The sequence below is a fragment of the Nesoenas mayeri genome (genome assembly GCF_963082525.1).
Source record: "Nesoenas mayeri genome assembly, chromosome: 10".
NCBI classification, from domain to species: Eukaryota; Metazoa; Chordata; class Aves; order Columbiformes; family Columbidae; genus Nesoenas; species Nesoenas mayeri.
Window position 1 is genome coordinate 16,108,857 of NC_137560.1, and position 19,377 is coordinate 16,128,233.

Genomic DNA, 19,377 nt, shown 5'->3' on the forward strand with positions numbered 1-19,377 from the left:
TTAATTCATCTTAATAATTTATGTGCTTAGGAAACACTTTATACAAAACTTTTTGTTGCATTTACATTTCCTTGTTATCTGCCTTTCAGTGGCATGAATAATAGGGAGCCCAGAACATGAGTATATTGGAATGCACGAAGTATTTTCGAGGGGGGTGCTTTAAAGGTTCAGAATGATGTATGTCAAATGTTGCTGAATGGATAAACATGTGGAGGAGCCTTAAGAAGCTTGGAAATCTGACATCTCTTAGTACAGTACCAGCAATAGCTACATTGAAAATGCATTTCTGTCTTAATAAAGGAAATAGAGTATTTATTTCATAATATTTATTCTATCCTAAGATGCAACTTTTTTTTCTATTTACTGAAATTTGCTATACTGGAATTTTAAAATTATGCTATGTTAGAGCTGCTCTACACCAAAAATTGCCACACCTCCAAATTTATACTTAATCCTCTGTAAAATATTTGTATGTAATACAAGCCTAGAAAGCCTGTATTTGTTTGAATGAAAGTATCCATTTCCTCTGTGCCACTTACACAGTAAATTTGCCAACTTAATAACATATTCTTTATGTTTTCTTACATACTTTCCTAGAATATTTTGATTCAATGTGTGACCTAATCCAAACATCCCTGAAGTCAGAGATTTACAGAGACTTTAGAGGGACTTGACTCAATCACAGAAGGGTAACAGTGATAGCCTTTTCTAGGTACCTAAAGATATGTTAATATTAGGATCTCAGACTTTGTAAAATACTTGGCAATATGATGATAAATGTGCAAAGTGACAGTATTCAGTGTTAATAAACATCTTACAGGTACCTGGCAGGTCTTTATGGTTCAAGAAGCTACTCTTTGGAGCTGCAGAGATTATGAGTGATGGTTTCATTTGTTGTTTTATTTCTTTTCTCTTTTCCCCCTTGTTTTACTCCATACGTGTGTCAGGATTGCTTCTGGTTAGAACGTGGGCCTGGGTGCAATTACTGTTGTCTTACGTTGCACTCGCATTGCCGAAGATTCAAGTGATGCTTCACAAAGAGATGCAGGTGTTTTCAGAGCTACTGCTGTTGCTCTACACTCACCTGCCCTTTGGAGATGGGGATTTCTTCTTCTAAGACCACAGCCATCGCTTTGCTTACACATGTGCAGAGCAAGAAATGGGATTTATTTTCCTTGATGAGCACTTGTTTGTTGTGCATTCAGGACAAATCATGATCTGGTGAATGTTTTAAAAACCGTGCTAGTGTAAGCCATCAAACTGTATGCTGGTTATATGGTTTGTTGTGCAGGCTGTGTAGCTTTAATAGCATGCTTTTGATCTAAATAATGACACATTTATCCAGCTAATGAGTAGTATATATTTATCCTTTAACTTCCTTGAATAATTGTTTTTTGCAAGGTTGCTTTATAAAAATGCTGAATTGATTCTTGTTTTAGTGCTCACTAGTTATGAACAACTTCTCATTTTTTTATTTTTATTTTTTTAGAGAGTCTTACCTGGGAATTATTTTTAAACTTATACTAACAAGCTTGATAAATGACACATGATAGAATAAAAATGTGTTTTTCTTATACAGAGGCGAAGGAAATTGTTCTGAAGGCACAGATTCTGGCTGGAGGGAGAGGAAAAGGTGTTTTCAATAGTGGATTGAAAGGAGGAGTTCATCTAACTAAAGAGTAAGTCTTTAAAATTGAAGAAGCATAAATTGCTTCCGTTGTAATATTTAACTGTTTACAATAGCTATGTGACTGTTTCTTTTAATGTCTTTCAATAAGCTAACCTTTTTCTTTTGTTTGTAGCCCTAAGATTGTTGAACAGCTTGCTAAACAGATGATTGGGTACAATCTGTCAACAAAGCAAACTCCAAAGGATGGTGTGACAGTTAAAAAGGTAAGAGTTTTGCCTCTTGAAAGTTGAGGTATGTGTTCAACTGCAATTTGCGTTAATATGCTGGGGTGTATGAACAGATTTAGTTTTTTCTTTCCTTTTCCAGTGCCTGGTTGATTGCATCTAGTTGGTGAAAGCAGACAAGTTACTTTTTCTTTCTTTGTGTGTGTGTATTTTGTCTATCAATTTTAGCATTCCTAGTGGTAGAAAAATGAATTCAGTTTTGCTACCTGTATTTAAGGGAATCCTTTGTCATAGCTTCATCCTTTATCAAATAAACACTAAATGCTACCAGAACATATAGCATTAACATATATGCTTACTGATGTTCTGCTTAGAGACGTATATACGTGATTACCTATAGCAATAATATTATCTGTATCTCAATTCATCAGCAGCTTTGGGCAGCTGTTATTAAAGATAGTGACAGATGACTTTTCATGAGAATTATCTCATTTAAAAACAACAAAAAACCCTAACAAAAACAAAACAAAAAATCCCACCACAAAACAGAAACAAAGCAAACAAAGAGTCTAAAGGTAGATTCTTCCGAACTTGTTGCAGATACAGAGTGAAATGTAGGCGTTCAGCTAATACACGGTGATTCATTTACCTATGATGGTGCATACTCCAAGATGCCAAGATTCACTTCAACATATATGTATTGCTTGATATTGACCTAGATAAAAGAAGCACAGAAAGCCCTTCAGCAAGATTCTTCACCTTAGTAAAACCCTGTAAGCCAGGAAATCCTAGCAATTGCCTATCTACGATAAGTATATTTATCTCTTGCCTTTATTTACTGGGCAAGGATCTGCATACAGGAATGTAGGCAAGAGCCACGCTGTATTTGATACCAGGAGATCATTTGGCATGAGCTGAGAACTGCAGTTCACTTTTAATATCTTGTGAACAGCTTGGTGTATTAGCATAGAAGGGGAACACCTGTCTGGAAAGACACTGTGTAATGAGGGCTGGAGGAAGGTGCTCAGGCGGCTCTTCTCTTGGGGAGCAAGGACAGCAGATTACCATCACTTCTCATAGTTGCTGTTGGAAAGAAATGCTAGATATTAAAAAGAAGGAGCAGTATTACCGTTAAGGCATGTCTATCAGAGATCATGATAATACTAAGGATATAGAAAAGGATATGCATTTCCCATATTAAGGCACTCTGCTTTGAGAAATTTGGATTGTAAAGGCAGCTTTCTTTTATAAATTCCTTGGTTTTATTCTTTTGCCCTACTTTGAGTATATCAATACAGGAAATTTTATGCTTTTGTGTGAGTGCAAGTCTGGTAATTCATTTACAAATTAAGTTCTGAGAAAGAAACTTCTAATTTTCTTTGCAATGGGTAGAAATTAAAGAAAGATATTAGTGTTGGAGTTTTATTGAAATTGATTATTCAAAGGATTTCTATTAAGATGAATTTTGTCCATGTGTAGAATAGCTATAGAAGATTTTACCTTCTAATTACTTTCCTCCCCATCCACACATTGCCTGGATTAATTAACAGCGGTCAAGAGTAAGCAGCTAGGGTGTGTGTGAAATTTAAGGTGAAGTCTGCTCCGCTGAACTTCACATATTTACTTTGTTGGTACAGGAAAGTATATAGCCTTGACAGACTGTGTATCTTTCCTTTGCTATAGAGTTACATGGCAACTTTTCAGGACACAGCTTGCAAGTATTTCTATACTGATGCATGATGTGATGCTTTTCACTGGGAGAAGCTGATCATCTATGGTCATAGACGTCCATTCTGATTATAAAGTTTGCTTTTAAAAGCCCTAGGCCAATATACGTCTTCATCACACACATATGTAATAAGGCAATAGTATGTTTTATATTTTTGGTGTTGAGATCTTGCTTCTTGGGAATTTGTGGCAAGAGCATATACCCTGTTTTAAATTAATTGTATAACAATTTTTACAATGGTATGCTAATGACTTTCCCATTGCTTGTTAGACAGTGAAGAAAGAACGTTTAAAATTATGGATCTAGGTCATCAAAAGACCATATCCCAGAAAAATTAATGTCTTTTAAAAGCATTTATCTTTACCAAGTTTAACTCACTCTAGCATGTTGAAAGTAGTTAAAGGAGTAGAGGCATTCAGGTTTGTGCTATCAGAAATACAATGTCAAAACTGAAATCTTAATCAAGGAGCAAACTACAGTAATGCAATTAAAAGTATATGTTTGGCTATGTCTAAGATGTGATTTAATGCAGCAGGTAGTGCTCAGAAAATACTGGACAGACTCTTAGGGCTTGCGAAGAGCAGTGGGGAAGTTGAGAATTGATTGCTGGCATTTTTGTTCTGTTTCAAGGCATATAGTCTCTCTGTACATGTATGTGAGAACACAGGAATGTACATGACTCAAACAAAATTGCAGTTCACAAAGAAAAGAAAGAAAAGGCATGTTTTTAGGTTTTGTGGTTTTTAAACTTTTTGGTGTTCTGGAAAGTTCTGAATGAACTCATGTTTCTTAAAAAAATAGGTAATAAACATTTTTGAGAAGTAAAATAATTATTAAGTAACTTCCTTTGAGGAAAACAATGAGCTACTGTCAAATTGGGGAGTGGAAGTCATGTACCTTTTACATATATTTATAAGAAGCATAAAAGAAATTTTCTACAATTAGAATAATTATGGAGCGGAAATGGAGTTTTCAGTTTTCTTTCTCAGCTTGTGCACCTGCTACAGAATTTAAAGCATGTTTGTGCTTCTTTAGATTGATGTTTCTTAAATGAATAGCAGTCTCCTCAGTTCCCTTGTAACCTGGAAGTTATTTTGTATGTTTACATAAAATCCTCTTATGGCAGCTTGGAATTTGGAAAGCCTGGTTATCTGAGAAGTCAGTCTTTTCTTATCATGACAACCTGAGAATTTGCTACCTGTGTTTTCTCTCCAAGCAATAACAGAATTAACATTTTGAATATTTGATTCGGTATAAAAGAACTGTTATAGTTAGCCTCATGAAATGTGTTACTTGAGCTTTTAGGTAATAATTTGTTTTTAAGAAGGAAAGCTTGAAGTTATCAGGAAGTTTTAAAGAAAACTGCTTCCCCCTCGACTCCCCAAACGTTTTAAATATAAACCTGATGTGGTAAACAGATAATGGTGCTTCACATTCTTTATCACAAGCAAAACAGACAGAATATGAGAAAAGTCAACAGTCTGTAGATTCAATTTCAATACTCTTAACTGTTCATTAATGTGTTTGCATTAGTTTTGTCAGGTGAATGACAAGTAGACTTTAACAAATAATATTTAAAGACCTTGAACACCAATTTCCTTGGCTTTGCTCTGCATCAAACAGGAAGGATGGTGGAGGAAAGTAACTGGGTTTTATTAGGAGAAACGAGAGATGTTGCACAGTCTGATGATTTTTACTTTACAGCAAGTTTGCCTACTATGGCATAGATAGACTCTCAATAGTTTTGGGAATTAAGACAGAGGAGTATTTGGCAATGTTGATATAGTTAATTTAGCAGTAAGTGAGGACAATCGCTAGGGTCAGAAGCAGCAGTTGAAAAGATAGCTGATTTAATAATGTGCCTGCAAATGTATTCCTCGAGACTTTTTGAGTAGATTCTCATCCTGCATCTGGCTCTGATCCTGGGAACTCTGGAAACTGGCTGAACAACTCAGACAAGATCCAGTAGGATGAGCTGGTTTATTTAACCTGTGTCTAAAGTAGTTGACTCATGTTTTTCAGCTAAATCGATGCAGGATATGTAGGAAGATGAAAACATGCATGCAGGTTAAAAGACTAACAGTAGCAAGTCAAGATGATTTCCAGACTTTCCTTGTTAATTTGACAAATCTTGGCAGGTAGCCGAGCCATGTTTCTGAAGTTAGCTTTTAGCATCCCTTTATAGTAGCCTAAAACAGGCAGATTCTTTTAAGTAGTGTAGTAGTTTTCTGCATTCTTAGTTGTCTCCTTCACCCTAGTTTTCTTTAGTTTGCTTTTGAACAGTCGCTTATTTGAACTATACCTTTACATCTCCCCTATGTTCTATGAATAAAGCAAGGTAAAAGCAGAAGGAAGTAAAATTACTATAAAGAAAACTTCTTCCAAGTCAAAAAACCCATAAAGAAATAGCAGCTTTCCTTCCATTCTGAGCACAGAGGGCTTTATTTAATTCCTTGTCTCTTACTTTTTTTTCTGTTCTGTTAAGATGTACAGCCTGGCAGAAGGTAAGTACATTCTTTCTTATGTACTCTGGAGTAGAATGTCAAAAAAGCGACTTGGGTGAAAGTGTAGTACATCTTTCTTGTTTATAGTCCCTGAACTATGAAAGCCCCAGGAATACTTATTTGATGGAATACATCTTGCTGGGCAGGCAGAGTTTTAATACTGCAGGTGTGTACATGCCTCTCAGATCTAAGGTGTTCTGCTGACTGATAGACTGAATTTCACCTTATGTTTAATTCAGAGTGATAATCTTCATCTGCAATCATTCTTCAAAACTGTCGCTTTGTAAACAGACCATGTTAGAAAGACGTTGCATTTTAATTTTATTAATCTCAGGGAAGTGATTTTCCTGATTTTTACAACTTCCATTGAAAGATAGGAAATAGTTGTTCTGCTAAGGAAGAGTGTAGTTGATTGTTGGAAGGAGAAGCTGTAGTGCTAATTAAATTGCAGAGATGGCTCCTCAACTAACTTCAGGTTGAAAAGTGAAATTGTAATGCAAGCAGGACTATAGTCATTGCACCTGAGATTATGGCACCTGTTATGACCACGAGGAAGAATTAGTAATGATCATATGCAGATTATTTTTTTAAGATGAACAATGTTTAGTATTCTTGTGTCAAAACGTAGTTTTACAAGTCCTTTACCAAGTGTAAAACGACTAAATCTCTGAAACTGCTTTAATAACTATTGTTAAATTATTGTAAAAATCGACATTTCAAATGAAAAAGGAAGATATTGTAATACTGAAATGGAAAAGACTTTGGCTTTGACATATTTTTAGGAGATAAAAAATTCTTAAAAAGAATTTATACAGGCCATTTTACCCTCAATCTTAACATGACTACTTGTAGATTCCCAACATGTAGGATTTGAATCATCTTTTTTGTTGCATGCTGAAGTGTCTGTCAGATATTAGTATGAAGGGGCTTTGTAGTTTATAGTAACAAATAGAAATGTGTAGCTGTTTGGAAAAATAAATGTTTATGTTTCTAGAATGTGCCAGTGTCTGAACGTTACACATCTGCTTGTGTCTCTGAACGGAAAGTAAAAAGTCAGATCGCAGAACTATCTTCATAGATGTTTCCTTAGGAAATATTTAGTTACGGTAGGAATTCAGTGTAAGTGTAGGGTGGCCTTTGGTCAGGATGAGGGAGAGAACACGAGCCTGAGGTTTGTTGGTGAGGAGCAGAGCTGCGATGCAGCAGAAAACCGATGTATGGTCTCTTACATCTGTGATCTGCAAGACTGTAGTCCCTTGTGAATCTAGTTTTTCAGGGGGCAGCATGGTGAAGTGCTTGTTGGGAATAAAAAGGGAATATGGAGGCCCCTTCACAGACACAGCAGCAACTCTTACTCTTTATTGGAAGAAAATCCAACGATTAGGTGCTTCTGGTTTACACTGCTTGTTACATGCCCCAGTAAGAACAGCATCATCAGGAGAGTCTCGTTAGGGAGAGAGGATTTATTGGGGAAAAAATGACTGGGTCATAGTATCTTGTAAAAGCAATAAAGCAAACATTTCTCTTCAGGATGGCAAGTATCAACCTGCTGCATTTTAAGGCAGTGCAGAAAACATGGGCCACAATGTTCTCTGCTTGATCACAGCAGAGGGAAACACTGTCCCTCGCTGGTTCTGTTAATTTTTAGTTACTTTCTGCATTGCAGAAGATTTTACAACATTCATTACTCTCGACAGCTCAAGGAAGCAAAGCTATGTACAGTTTAAGTGTCAGCAGCTACATGGGCCAATCAAAACTGTTGCTGGTTTGTTTTTGGTTTTGTTTTTCTTCCCTGTATGCACTTTTAGGTGATGGTTGCAGAAGCACTGAATATTTCCAGGGAAACGTACTTTGCAATTTTGATGGACAGAGCCTGCAATGGACCCGTTATGGTTGGCAGTCCACAGGGTGGTGTTGACATAGAAGAAGTTGCAGTTACTAGCCCAGAACTCATCTTTAAGGTATTAAAATAATATTTTAGACAAAAATTTTTCCTTGTCAGTTATCCAAAATAATATTTCTTTTTCCCCTTTTTCCTTCCATTTTTTTCTTCTTCCATCTATAGAAAGAAGACAGAACCATAAAAACTGTGTTTCTCTGAGTAGGGGACCAGACTCGTCAGCTAGTAGATAAATAAAGGATGTTCAACATCTGATTTAGTTAGTGTTTGTGTGTCCAGCTTGATTTAGAAAAAGAGCTTATATCTGGATGCTTATAGCATCTGTTAATATCTGAGATGTTTTATGATGAGTGAGTTTCACTTTCAGAAAGCCACACAGTTTTTCACAAGTGAGTTGGTACCAATATGGTTATTGTTTCTGTGGCCTTTTTTTTTCTAATTGACAGAGCTGTTAATTATTTCTTTGTACCTGGATGACTTTTGCATCTGAAACCCAACTGTTGTAATTGCTTTCTTAACGATGGCTACATTTAACTATTTTTTATGTAACTGTGGCATGATAATGAGTAGACAAGTTATTCATCTGGGAAAATAATTGATACAATCAAGTATAATTATTCAAAAAATTGTAAAAATATTTAATGTGCATTTCAAAATTATATAAACTTCACAGTGTTACTGGGCAGTGACACCATTGCCTTGAAAATAGTCCAGAAGATATCATAAAAATTAACAGACTAAATATTCGTCAAAGCCATCTGTACAGTAATTAAAAGTGAAAACTGGTGTCACATTGTCTTGTCAGCATGCCACCCTGAAGAATTATATATTTTTTCGAAGGACTGTTTCATAGTTGGTGTGGTAATTATAACATACCCTATAGGCAGCTGCCATAGCCTCCATCTCAGAGAACTTTGGCAAACAGCCATACTTTAATTACTAATTTGCAAATGTATACTAAGTGTTTTCCTTTTGGAGTTATAAATCTCCATTCAGATTGAATATTTAGTTATATTTATGCATGTTATTGTTACAGGAGGAAATAGATATTTTTGAAGGCATAAAGGATCATCAGGCATTGCAGATGGCGAAAAATTTGGGGTTCAAAGGACCTTTGCAACAGCAGGTAACTTGACTCTACTCCTGTAGTTTTTACTTAAGACATTTTAGCCCAGCTCTACAATAAGTGCTTTCCAAATAGACATGAAATGCCGAGTGTTCATTAGATCAGGACCATTTTGACATTTTAAGTACTAAATTGCACCTATATGATTGTCATTGGGCTTTAGCAGTTTGAATAAGGTCTTGACTGTTCCAAAGTGAAAGCCCCCGGTCTTTGAACCAAATGCTATTACACCTTGTGGAATTCTTTTGGTTTCATTGGAATTGCATTGGAGCTCCGTAAATTACACGGGTAGAGGGTTTTTTGGAAAATTTGGCCCTTAATATGGAGAGAAGGGGGAGAAGTAAAAGTGTTCTCTCTGTGTAACTAAAGCTTTTTTTTTCTATCTTCATCTCAAAACCAAAACTCTGCCAGCTTGTTGTCTTTTCAGTATCCCTTTTCTATATAGATTGGTATTCCATGTTGTACACAAATATGCAAGATATTTAGCCTTTATGAATCATTTTTCAGAAAGGAGAAAGCTTGGTTAAGCTACTTTTGTGTGGGGTTTTTTTTTTCCATAGTATCAAACTGTCATTTTTGTAGAATTCCTTTATTTTTAATTCAGCAGTTTTAATTATTTTGTATGCCAACTGTGCAATTAACAAATGCATAATCATTAAGTTAATTAGCACACATTTGAAGATTTAGCTGTATACCTAATGAGAAGGAATGATTATGTAGAACCTTTCAACCCTTGAAGAGTTCCGGTACTTAATTATTAACAGCAATATAGGGACTTCTCAACAATACATTTAAATAATGCTACAGTGAATACATTTCTTTGCTTTTGCGATCAACTCGAAGGAACTTACTGAAGCATGAGGACATAGTTTTTATTCAGACAAATCCTTGTATTCATTTACACATTCCCTATTTCTAGGTTGGGATTTTGTGCTTTGCCTCAAAGAGGCTCAGTACTCATAGACTTTGAGAAAGAGAAATGTTGACATTAACCTGCCTGATCCAGAGAGGTGCTGAAAGATGGAGCAGCCTTTAATAAAGGTTAAGCGATTCTGACGATCTGTTAAAATTACAGCAGTGTAATAGGGCAACAACAGCTTTTCAGGTTGCCCAGAATCTGTGTGAGGTTGCAAGGTGGGGCTTCCTCCCTGGTGTCACTGTTGAGATCCCTATCCATGTGGTGGTAGGACGGTTTGTCAACCATTGAGTGTCCACACCAAGGAAACTCCTGATTTATAACTCATTTTTTCAAGTCATAACCACTGAGAATGCTTCAACCGATGAGTTCTGAGTAGGGTAGACTTCATACGCAATTTATGTGCTGCTTCCACACTCTCTTTACAGAGTCTTATACCCAAAAATAGATGCAACTCTCCAGGTGCAGCCTTGCCAGACGGGAGAATCGGTCACCATGTTCTTCCTCATGTAGTGCAGTATTGGGGTTGAGCCTTTCCATTTGTAATGTTTTCTTTCTTGTGAATGACGCTGGGAGAAAGCTGACTTCTGGTTTGGTTTTTTTTATTCCCATTCACTTTGGTTATTAGGAGAAGTCCCAAATATTTTTGATTTGTGCACTTCAGTTAACTGATCAGTAATGAAGGAACAGATTTGAATGGTTCTTTATTAGTGCACTTCTTCATCTGCAAGCTTACTTCAGCTAATAGGTTGTCAGTGTGTAATGAACCAAAGGGAATTTTTTTATGCACATTCATGTTGCTGCTGTTTAAGTTGTTCTATTAATGGAAGAATTTTATAAGAACAAAAGACTTGGAAGTTAATAGTCAGTCACAATACTTTCGGCCACAGAACCAGTCACAGATATAGATCATGAGGAACAAAAAGAACAAGCAAGAGTATCTTGTAAGGAGTAAACAAGCATGCTTCCAACATAATTTCTTCAAGAAAACATTTCAGACTGATGAAGGAAGGAGAAATTTATGTTTTCTCTAAAATCAGTAATGTGCACATACTGCTTTATGGTTTCTGAATTTAGACTGATTAATGTGAATGCAGCTTAGATCTTGGCATATTGGAGAATATGTCATTACGAACTGCTAGGCACTTTTGAATTTAAACTTGTCATAGTAATTGTGCTGCTTATTTTGTAGAAAATCTCCAGTTCATGTAGTCTTTAAATGCCCATTTACTAAATGTTATGCTGTATCATGATGCTACATTATAGCTATTTTATATACGATATAAATATGATTAAAAAAACAGAAATAAAAGTAGTAATTATCTAGAGCTAGTGTGCAATTTAATACACTAAAATAATCAACAATGGTTTACCTTTGCTTTGAAAACATTCACTTTTATTTTTCTGTGTAGTAATTATAAATCGCTTGATCAAATTTAGGCAGCAGATCAAATTAAGAAGCTGTATAATCTTTTCTTGAAAATTGATGCCACTCAGGTTGAAGTGAATCCCTTTGGTGAAACTCCAGAAGGGCAAGGTAAGAAATGGAAGGAAACAAATGAATGCATTATCATTCTTTATTTATGCAAACTATAAATTAAATTGCATAGAAGGCTGTAGCAGCAGCTTTGCATTAATTTCATTTTGTAATGTACTTTCAACAACATTCATAAATATTCCCATGGCAGATTTTACATTTCAGTACCTTTTGTTATTTCATCCAAATACTGGAAATACCAGCTTCTACATGTTATGCTTACTGAGAAACAGCAACATTTTCTGCTCTTCTGTGCTTTGTACAGAGTTGTGGTTTTCTTGGTTTTGTTTTGGTGGGTTTTGGTGTTTGCTTTTGTTCTGTTGTATTTTTTGTGCGTTACTGCTGCTAGAATTACTGACATCATGCAGAAATAAACTTTCTGGTTTACATTTGTAAGCATATGGATAAGTTAAAATTGTGAGTGCATGACTCCACAACCTACAAGAGCACAGGAGACATCCCAGCTGGAACAAACGCTTAGATACATGCTTCCACCATCAATACATGGCTAAGAAGGTGTAGGGTACGAATAAAGACCTGGATTAGCTTTCACATCATTCTAGTAGTTGTTTTTTCTGCTGAAACATTTCCTTCTGTTTGTCATTTTTGTCCCACTAACTTGAACGAAGACGAAGAGAGGAAGAACTAAAGATGGCTTTGGTACATTGAAATAAAGTAGGGCTGATCCAGGTGGGTCATATTTACCACCTTGCTCTTTTGTTTGATGGCAGAGAATTGTTACCTGTTCATTCACTCCTGATGCCAGTATTTTATGGTATTTATGCCCCCTCCCTTTTAATTTCTTTTATTTGATTTAAATGGGTAAAGAAGAGAAGTTGTGGAGCTCAGGGGGAGTTATCTGAGACCTCAGTGTCAGAGGCTGCGGTTCACAAGCGCCAGGGACTTAATAGAAAAGGCCCCACCTACAGTGTCATTTTGTGACTTAGGAGAAGTCTTGGACATTGGGAAGGGCCAGTGGGTGTTTCTTGAGTGTTCTTTATCGATGTTTTTCAAGAAAGACAATTCCAGCTTTTCACCAACTTTTTAAGAGATGCCCACAGATTAAAGTGGCAATTAGAAAACGGAAAGAGAAAGCATTTACCCATTTTAACTGACACTGGGAATGTGGGTGCTTAATTGCTGTTCTGGAAACTTTTGGAAAAAGATCAGTATTAAGAACACGAGTTCCTCATAGGAGTCAGTGCCAACTGAAAGAACTAGTACTCTTAAAATACTTTTTATGTGCCCATGGCTAGTTTGGAAAATAAACAGCTTTTAACTAAAAATCCATATTTTTGGCTCAGTTGGTCACAAATTCAAAAGCGGAATTGTGGGTAGAAACTATGCAGTCTCTTCCAGTTGTCCAACTTTGTTTTGCCTTATTTATTAACAAACCAAATGCAAAAGAATTGGCAGAGAATTGTCGACAACTTAAAAGGAAAATTCTGCTGGTAGTGAACTCTGCAGAACTCTAAAAGGTCTAAAGTAAATCCTGCCCCACCTCATTTTATTAACATATCTTAAAAGGTGCTGCTCTTTGTTATAAAATAGGCTACTAGAATCCTTTAGCTCTCTGGATGGAGTTAACCTCATGAGGATGATTTCCACTAAATGCTGTAACTCTTTATTTGAGAATCTGTTGCAGCCCTGTGTGCTCCGATTTCCAGCTCATTTGAAGTACCATAATAATGTGCACACTGAATCAATAATTTCTGCATTGTAAACCTCACTCAGCGTAATAAATGTAAGTCTAATTCTTAGCAACTAACTCTAGCTCCATTGGTTCTTACGCAGATTGTGAAATGTGTGCACGAGGAGAGAAACAAAAAACCCTTCTATTGACCAGTGTATTTCTATTGTAGGCTGTATTTTAAATGGAAATGGAAAATTTGCCTTCAGAACCTGACAGACTGTTGTTTTTCCCCACCATTTAAATAGATCCATTGGCCTCATTAAAACCAGTTGGGAATGAGGTGAGAAGGACGTTTTCATTTTGTGTTGCACAGTGAAGTTAAAGTGCCACAGTGAAATAAGGCCTTGCAAAATGAATGGTCTGGATTTTGCAAGGTCTAGCAATGTACAACACAGGACACTTTTGACCTCTTGAGGATGAATGGTACCTTTAAAATAGGTGCAGTGAAAACTGATGGAACTTTCATGTACATTATGATTTGCACTTCAAAAGAAATTCATTGCTCTAATTGTCTGCTATGACTGATGTACTTACCCTGTTTATTTTGTGGGTTTAAGTGCACTGATATTGTTAAAAAAAACCCTACTTCCTCAAAACTTTTTGAAATCATGTTCTTAGTAGAATAATTGACCAAGATACCTTAACACTACTGGGCAGTATGGAAGGCTCCCAGTAATCCTGATGCTCAGTCACATGTCCAAAATTGGGACGTGTATGACAATTACCTTCTATGAGGCAGATAAATGAGTTTGAGCTGAGCTCTTTGTGCCACTGGTTGGCTGTTCTGGTATTCACACTTGCTGGTACAGGACTAGCTCAGATGACTAGTAGAGAAGCACTTTACAGTTCTGTTATTTTGGCAGAACAAGTGGCAAAATCCTCAGTTCAGTACCCTATGTCATCTCAGCCATGTAACCCGACAAGGAAGACCTTTAATGATGTCTTGGGTGTTAGTGAGTGGACACTATAGACACGTGTATAGACACTTGAGAAAGGCAGGACAGCACTGTCAGAGAACAGTAAAGAGGCATCACTGAGATGCTGGGGATGTATTTGACTGGGTATCAACACAGAGGGAAAACTGGTGGGCCAGTGAAGGAGACAAAACTGCTGGTCTAGATGGTCCACGGTGTTATGAATATTGCACCCTTGCTGGAATATTATGAGGTGGCACTATGGAGAAAAAGAACTGATTTGGATAAGTTACCAGCTGAGCTTTTCTGGAATGGCTGTGCATATTTCAGGGCTTTATTTGAGTAATAGATGGAGTTTTTATGCTGTTTTCTCTGAGGATTTTCCCCATGTATATTGCATCCAGGAAGCTGAGGAGCAAAACCAGAGTGGGTTTCAAGCTGTGAAAGCCATCTTACTAGCAGGCATGCACACAAGTCCTCCTGTGCTTATTTCTTTTTTGCTAGCAGTTTCTCCATCTGTGGTGTCTTAAAGAAGAATAAAGGTAGAACAAATGGGAGACATTTGAGTATCTTAATGCAGTTATTTCTAATGATAAAAGTCTCTGCATGAAGACCATTATTCCTGTAACAGTTAAGATGGATTTATTTCTTGCTGTGTTTTGTGTTTTTCACTTGTGTGAAAATCCATTAGAAAATATGTTGTCATGTGTATTTCTTTTTGTTTAATTTTGTAGCATATTCTTTGTTAACACTATCAGGTCAGAAGCCTGTACCTGCCGATTTCTTTGGGTTCTTTTGTTTTGTTTGCTCTCAGTGTAAGCTGGTGAACTGGCAGATGACAAAAGTCCAATACTGCTAGCAGAAACAACAGGAGTACTCCATGCATATAAGTGTTGGAGCTTTCTTTGATATTTGTTTAGAAGAAAAATTCATTTGTATAGTCTCTCATGCATGTAACAATGTGCTTTTGATGGTGAAAATGGTTTGATAAATATTAATAGGTGTTTTTCCTGCTCCTTTGTACAGTATAGCCTTTGTTAAAGATGAATGTTCTGTAGAAATGAGATTCTGTTCATGTGACATTGAGGATGTTCATGTCTACGGTAAACAGAGCTCTGAGACTGTGGCTTTGCTTTAGCTTTGAGTTGTTTTAGCAGTTAAAGGAACTGAAAATTTGAAGAAAAATGTTACAGGTCTTAGTTCACTGTTAAAAAAATTTAAAGCAGCTCTGATATGGTAGAGGCACATTATGAACTTCAGGCATTTCTCCTCTTGGCAGATTCCTACATGATGGTTGATCAGGTAAGATCTCGACTCTTCCAAGTGAGACTTATCACACACAAACGCTCATGAATAGTTTTCTGAAATGAAATTTGATCCTGTTGTAATTTAATCTGGTCTTCATTACAAATCAAATGTGTTTAAAAAAGCACATAAACCCCAGCAACATCAGAGAACCAAAACAAGAAAACCCAATGCTAATCAAGACATGCAGCTGAAACTTTCCTATTTGTGTAAATGTTTTGTTTGCTTAGATATTTCCTTCTAAGTTAAGCAACTGTATTGGGGGGGGGAGAGAGGTATTTGTTCACCAAAAGTATTGTGTGATTACTTATTTAATTAATGGGTATCTACATGAAATATTAAAAATTGTCTGTTTAAGTGTAATTTACCTCTAGTTGTAGAGACATGTACAGTGCTCATGAGTACATGCACATGTACCATGATGTGTATGTTTCCATGGCAATATGAATCAAAACATGGCAGAAAGACAAAATAGAGATTTTTCTGGATGCAGCATTTAAAGGCACTTAAATATTATGGGTTTGAGTTGAGAAATCAGTTATAGGTCACTCAATAATTATAATCTGGATATAGTGCAAGTCAAATTACTTAAATAGTGAAATATAAGTATATAGTCTTACATTTACTTATAACATTTTAATCTAATGAGATGTTTGCCTATGCAAACCCATAGAAATAATTAATCAGTAAATAGGCAGATAACCATTTCACCCTACATGCATTTCTGTTACTGTTTGTTTTATGTGAATATGATGTCTACTAGCTGGTCTTTTGTATCTATTATTTAGTATAGTCAGGTTTAGCTACTTCTTAGTTTGTTTTTACAGCCATATTGGATGTTGAAGTTTTCTATTTACTTTACAAATTTTCTTTATTTAAAAGTCATCTTTTGATCATTTTTAACTTACATTGGCTTAGAGGTGTTTTAATTTAGATCTGTAGTGAAATGTCTGTATAGCTAATAACATTACAAATTAAAAATATGTCTAAGGAGAGCATTTTGTATTGGTCACCTATAAATGAGTGCACGTTACCTAATGTTGCTTTGGATTGAAAACCTGTTATATCAGTCATACTTTCAAAATATTGAAAGTAGGGTGTCATGAAATTACTGCAGACCCCCTCTCCAAATAATAAAAACTGCCTTCATAACTAATGGGAACTTTGTTTGAAGCAAACACAGAAGATGATCCCATGACAAAGGTGAGTGACTGTGTCACGTGGAGATGCTTGCTGAACCTTTTCTCAATATGGGATTTCAGGAAAACTCGTCCTTCTCTACTGGACTCAACTCTGGAACTTCAGCTGATCATTTGTTGGAAGTAGCATCAGTCCTAAGCAAACTCCTTCCCCTCCCTGCTGTAGTAGTTGTAATATTTCAGAAGCTCTGACTAATTGTCATCTCTAAATGTCTACCTCTTGTTGTTGTTTGATTTTTTTCTTCAGTTGTTTGTTTTGATGCCAAGATAAACTTTGATGACAATGCAGAATTTAGGCAAAAAGAAATATTTGCCATGGATGACAAGTCTGAAAATGAGCCTATAGAGAACGAAGCTGCCAAATATGACTTAAAATATATAGGACTGGATGGAAATATTGCTTGCTTTGGTAAGAACAAATAAATTCAAAAGACATTTGAAGACAAATTCATACTTGTTCAGTGTGTAGACTTTGCTTACGTTCTGACATTCAATCCACCCTTGATAGTATTTCAGTCTATTTTGCTGAGGTTTGTCCTTCCACAAGTTCTTGCAAGAATGACACTAAAATTGTGTTGAAACTGTGGTGAAGGCCAGAGCAGACAGGGAGGGCACGTGGTGTCAGAGAGAAGACAGGCTAAGGGGGGAGCCTGGGGAGTTCCTGTGTTCTGATTTTTTTAGGCTGGTGCAATTGGTCTTTCCAGTAAGTGGAACAAAACAAGTCATTGAAATTTGACAATTAATTTTCAAAAATGACACTGTGTTACTTACAAGGCACTGCAAAAGTATGTGTGTAAAACCAGGACATTCCCATTTACTAACGAATATTGAACTCCATTTCCCTGTAACAAAAGCTGCTAAAGATGCTGCTTGGTCGTTAAAAGGAAAATACCAGTTTCTTATTTTCCTGAACTTTCTGTAGAACAGAATTTACTCTGTTGTTTAGAAGAGATAAGTAAAAAAGTCTGCTATGCTCTACATAATTTTCATTTTGTAGAAATTCTTTTAGCCAGTACAACTTCTTGTTGTGAATCTAATTGAATTAGTCATTTTTATCTCAGCTTGGTTACTTGACTGCTTTTAGAAACTGTCCAGAGTTTACATTGCTTGCTTGTGTACTTTAGCCATGAATCCAGAAGATACTGATAATGTGTTGCAGTTTATTTTATAAGTGACAGTGAGATTTTAATCCCTATTTAAAATTAAAAAATAGCAAACAATAATTTGCAACACTACTGTTATTTTTTTTTAGTGTTAGATATTACTGTTGAATTACAGTTGCCATAGAAGCCTCACTTTATCCAGCAGGAGCAACTTAACTGGGGCAAATAATTCTCATCTACTTTTCCTGGCTTAGAGGATGTTTGTGCCCAAGGGAATGTTTCTAGGCTGGTGCAAACACAAAATAAAAGATAGTTGCAGGAGCATCTGATATCTGTCCCCAAAATTTAGTCGTCTGCTTTCAGAATGATGGCAGGGGAGCTTGGAGAGGCAATCTGTCCTTCACATCTTGTGATGTGATCACTGTTGCCAGCAATTTGTGGTGTTGTCTGGGTTATTTTTTAAACCAGAAGTTTTTGCATTTCCACAATTACCATTCCAGTGCTCATACACGCTTAAGGGGAAGGTCCTAAAGTTGATACAGTCATAAAGAAACCTTGGTGTCTATGCACAAGATTTTAAATTATTTGTTGCATTAGGTATACTTGAATAGGTACTGACCTATTTAGAAATAAGTATTTATGTAACATTTTGGGTACTATTATGTGGTTGTGCTGATATGTTTTGAAGCCTTTTCACAAATCTTATATACTTTTATGTGAAATAAAAGCACTTGATGTTTACAATTACAGTCAATGGAGCTGGACTTGCAATGGCAACCTGTGATATAATATCCCTGAATGGTGGAAAGCCAGCCAACTTCTTGGATCTCGGTGGAGGTGTGAAAGAAGTACAAGTATATCAAGCATTCAAACTTCTGACTGCTGATCCAAAGGTAAAAACAAACAAACAAACAGGGTTGGTTTTGCACTGGAAACTTCCCTGGGCAATAATGCAGCTCTATTGCAGGATTATGAATAGTATCCTGAAAAATACAGATCATGATGTGAACATCGCGGGTGAATTACTAAAGGGGAAACCTAAGAGGAGAATGGTTTCACTGTGAACCACTGGACCAACTTTTCACTTCCTGACCCTCACTGAGGTTTGATCAGACTCGAGTGGGTGCTTTCTCCAGGCGGTTCAGCACAGACATGCAAATGTTGTAATTCTGGGCATTGCAGTGCTGAACTTTGAACATCTGGCTCCTAAAGCAGAATTTGTGGGGAGCTTTAGATATAAAATATTATTCCTAAAAGTGTACTGCCACAGTAGAGTGAGAAGGAAAATGTAAGTTAAGCGAATAGCTAATACTGAAGGCTGATTTGTACTCTTTCAAGCTTGAATTTTCTAAAATATCTGATCCTGCACTGCAGGATAGTAGTCTGTGTTTAATTAACATTCAGAGGCTGGAATCATAGCCTGGTATGTTCTGACATTTCCTTTTGCAGATGGAGGTGCAGTTGCTCTTTTCTTTTGAGCAACAGGAGAAGACATTAGTCTGTGTGTATTGAGTACAAGTTATTTCTAGAGATGCATGTGAGCATGCTGAGGTCATTGGTCCCCTTTGCAGACAGAAGTAGAATATCTACTGAGAGA

At 36.3% G+C, this 19,377-nt stretch overlaps 1 protein-coding gene across 1 annotated transcript in view; it reads left to right on the forward strand.

Moving 5' to 3' along the window:
• SUCLG2 (succinate-CoA ligase GDP-forming subunit beta) overlaps positions 1 to 19,377 on the forward strand; it is a gene marked incomplete at both ends in the record, with an annotated part of 124,022 nt that overhangs the window by 53,448 nt on the left and 51,197 nt on the right. The window contains 7 exons of the mRNA XM_080350620.1: positions 1,580 to 1,679; positions 1,803 to 1,893; positions 7,896 to 8,048; positions 9,024 to 9,113; positions 11,470 to 11,566; positions 16,925 to 17,086; positions 18,531 to 18,673. Of these exons, the coding sequence (XP_080206746.1) occupies positions 1,580 to 1,679; positions 1,803 to 1,893; positions 7,896 to 8,048; positions 9,024 to 9,113; positions 11,470 to 11,566; positions 16,925 to 17,086; positions 18,531 to 18,673 (836 nt within the window). The remainder of the gene's footprint in view (positions 1 to 1,579; positions 1,680 to 1,802; positions 1,894 to 7,895; positions 8,049 to 9,023; positions 9,114 to 11,469; positions 11,567 to 16,924; positions 17,087 to 18,530; positions 18,674 to 19,377) is intronic.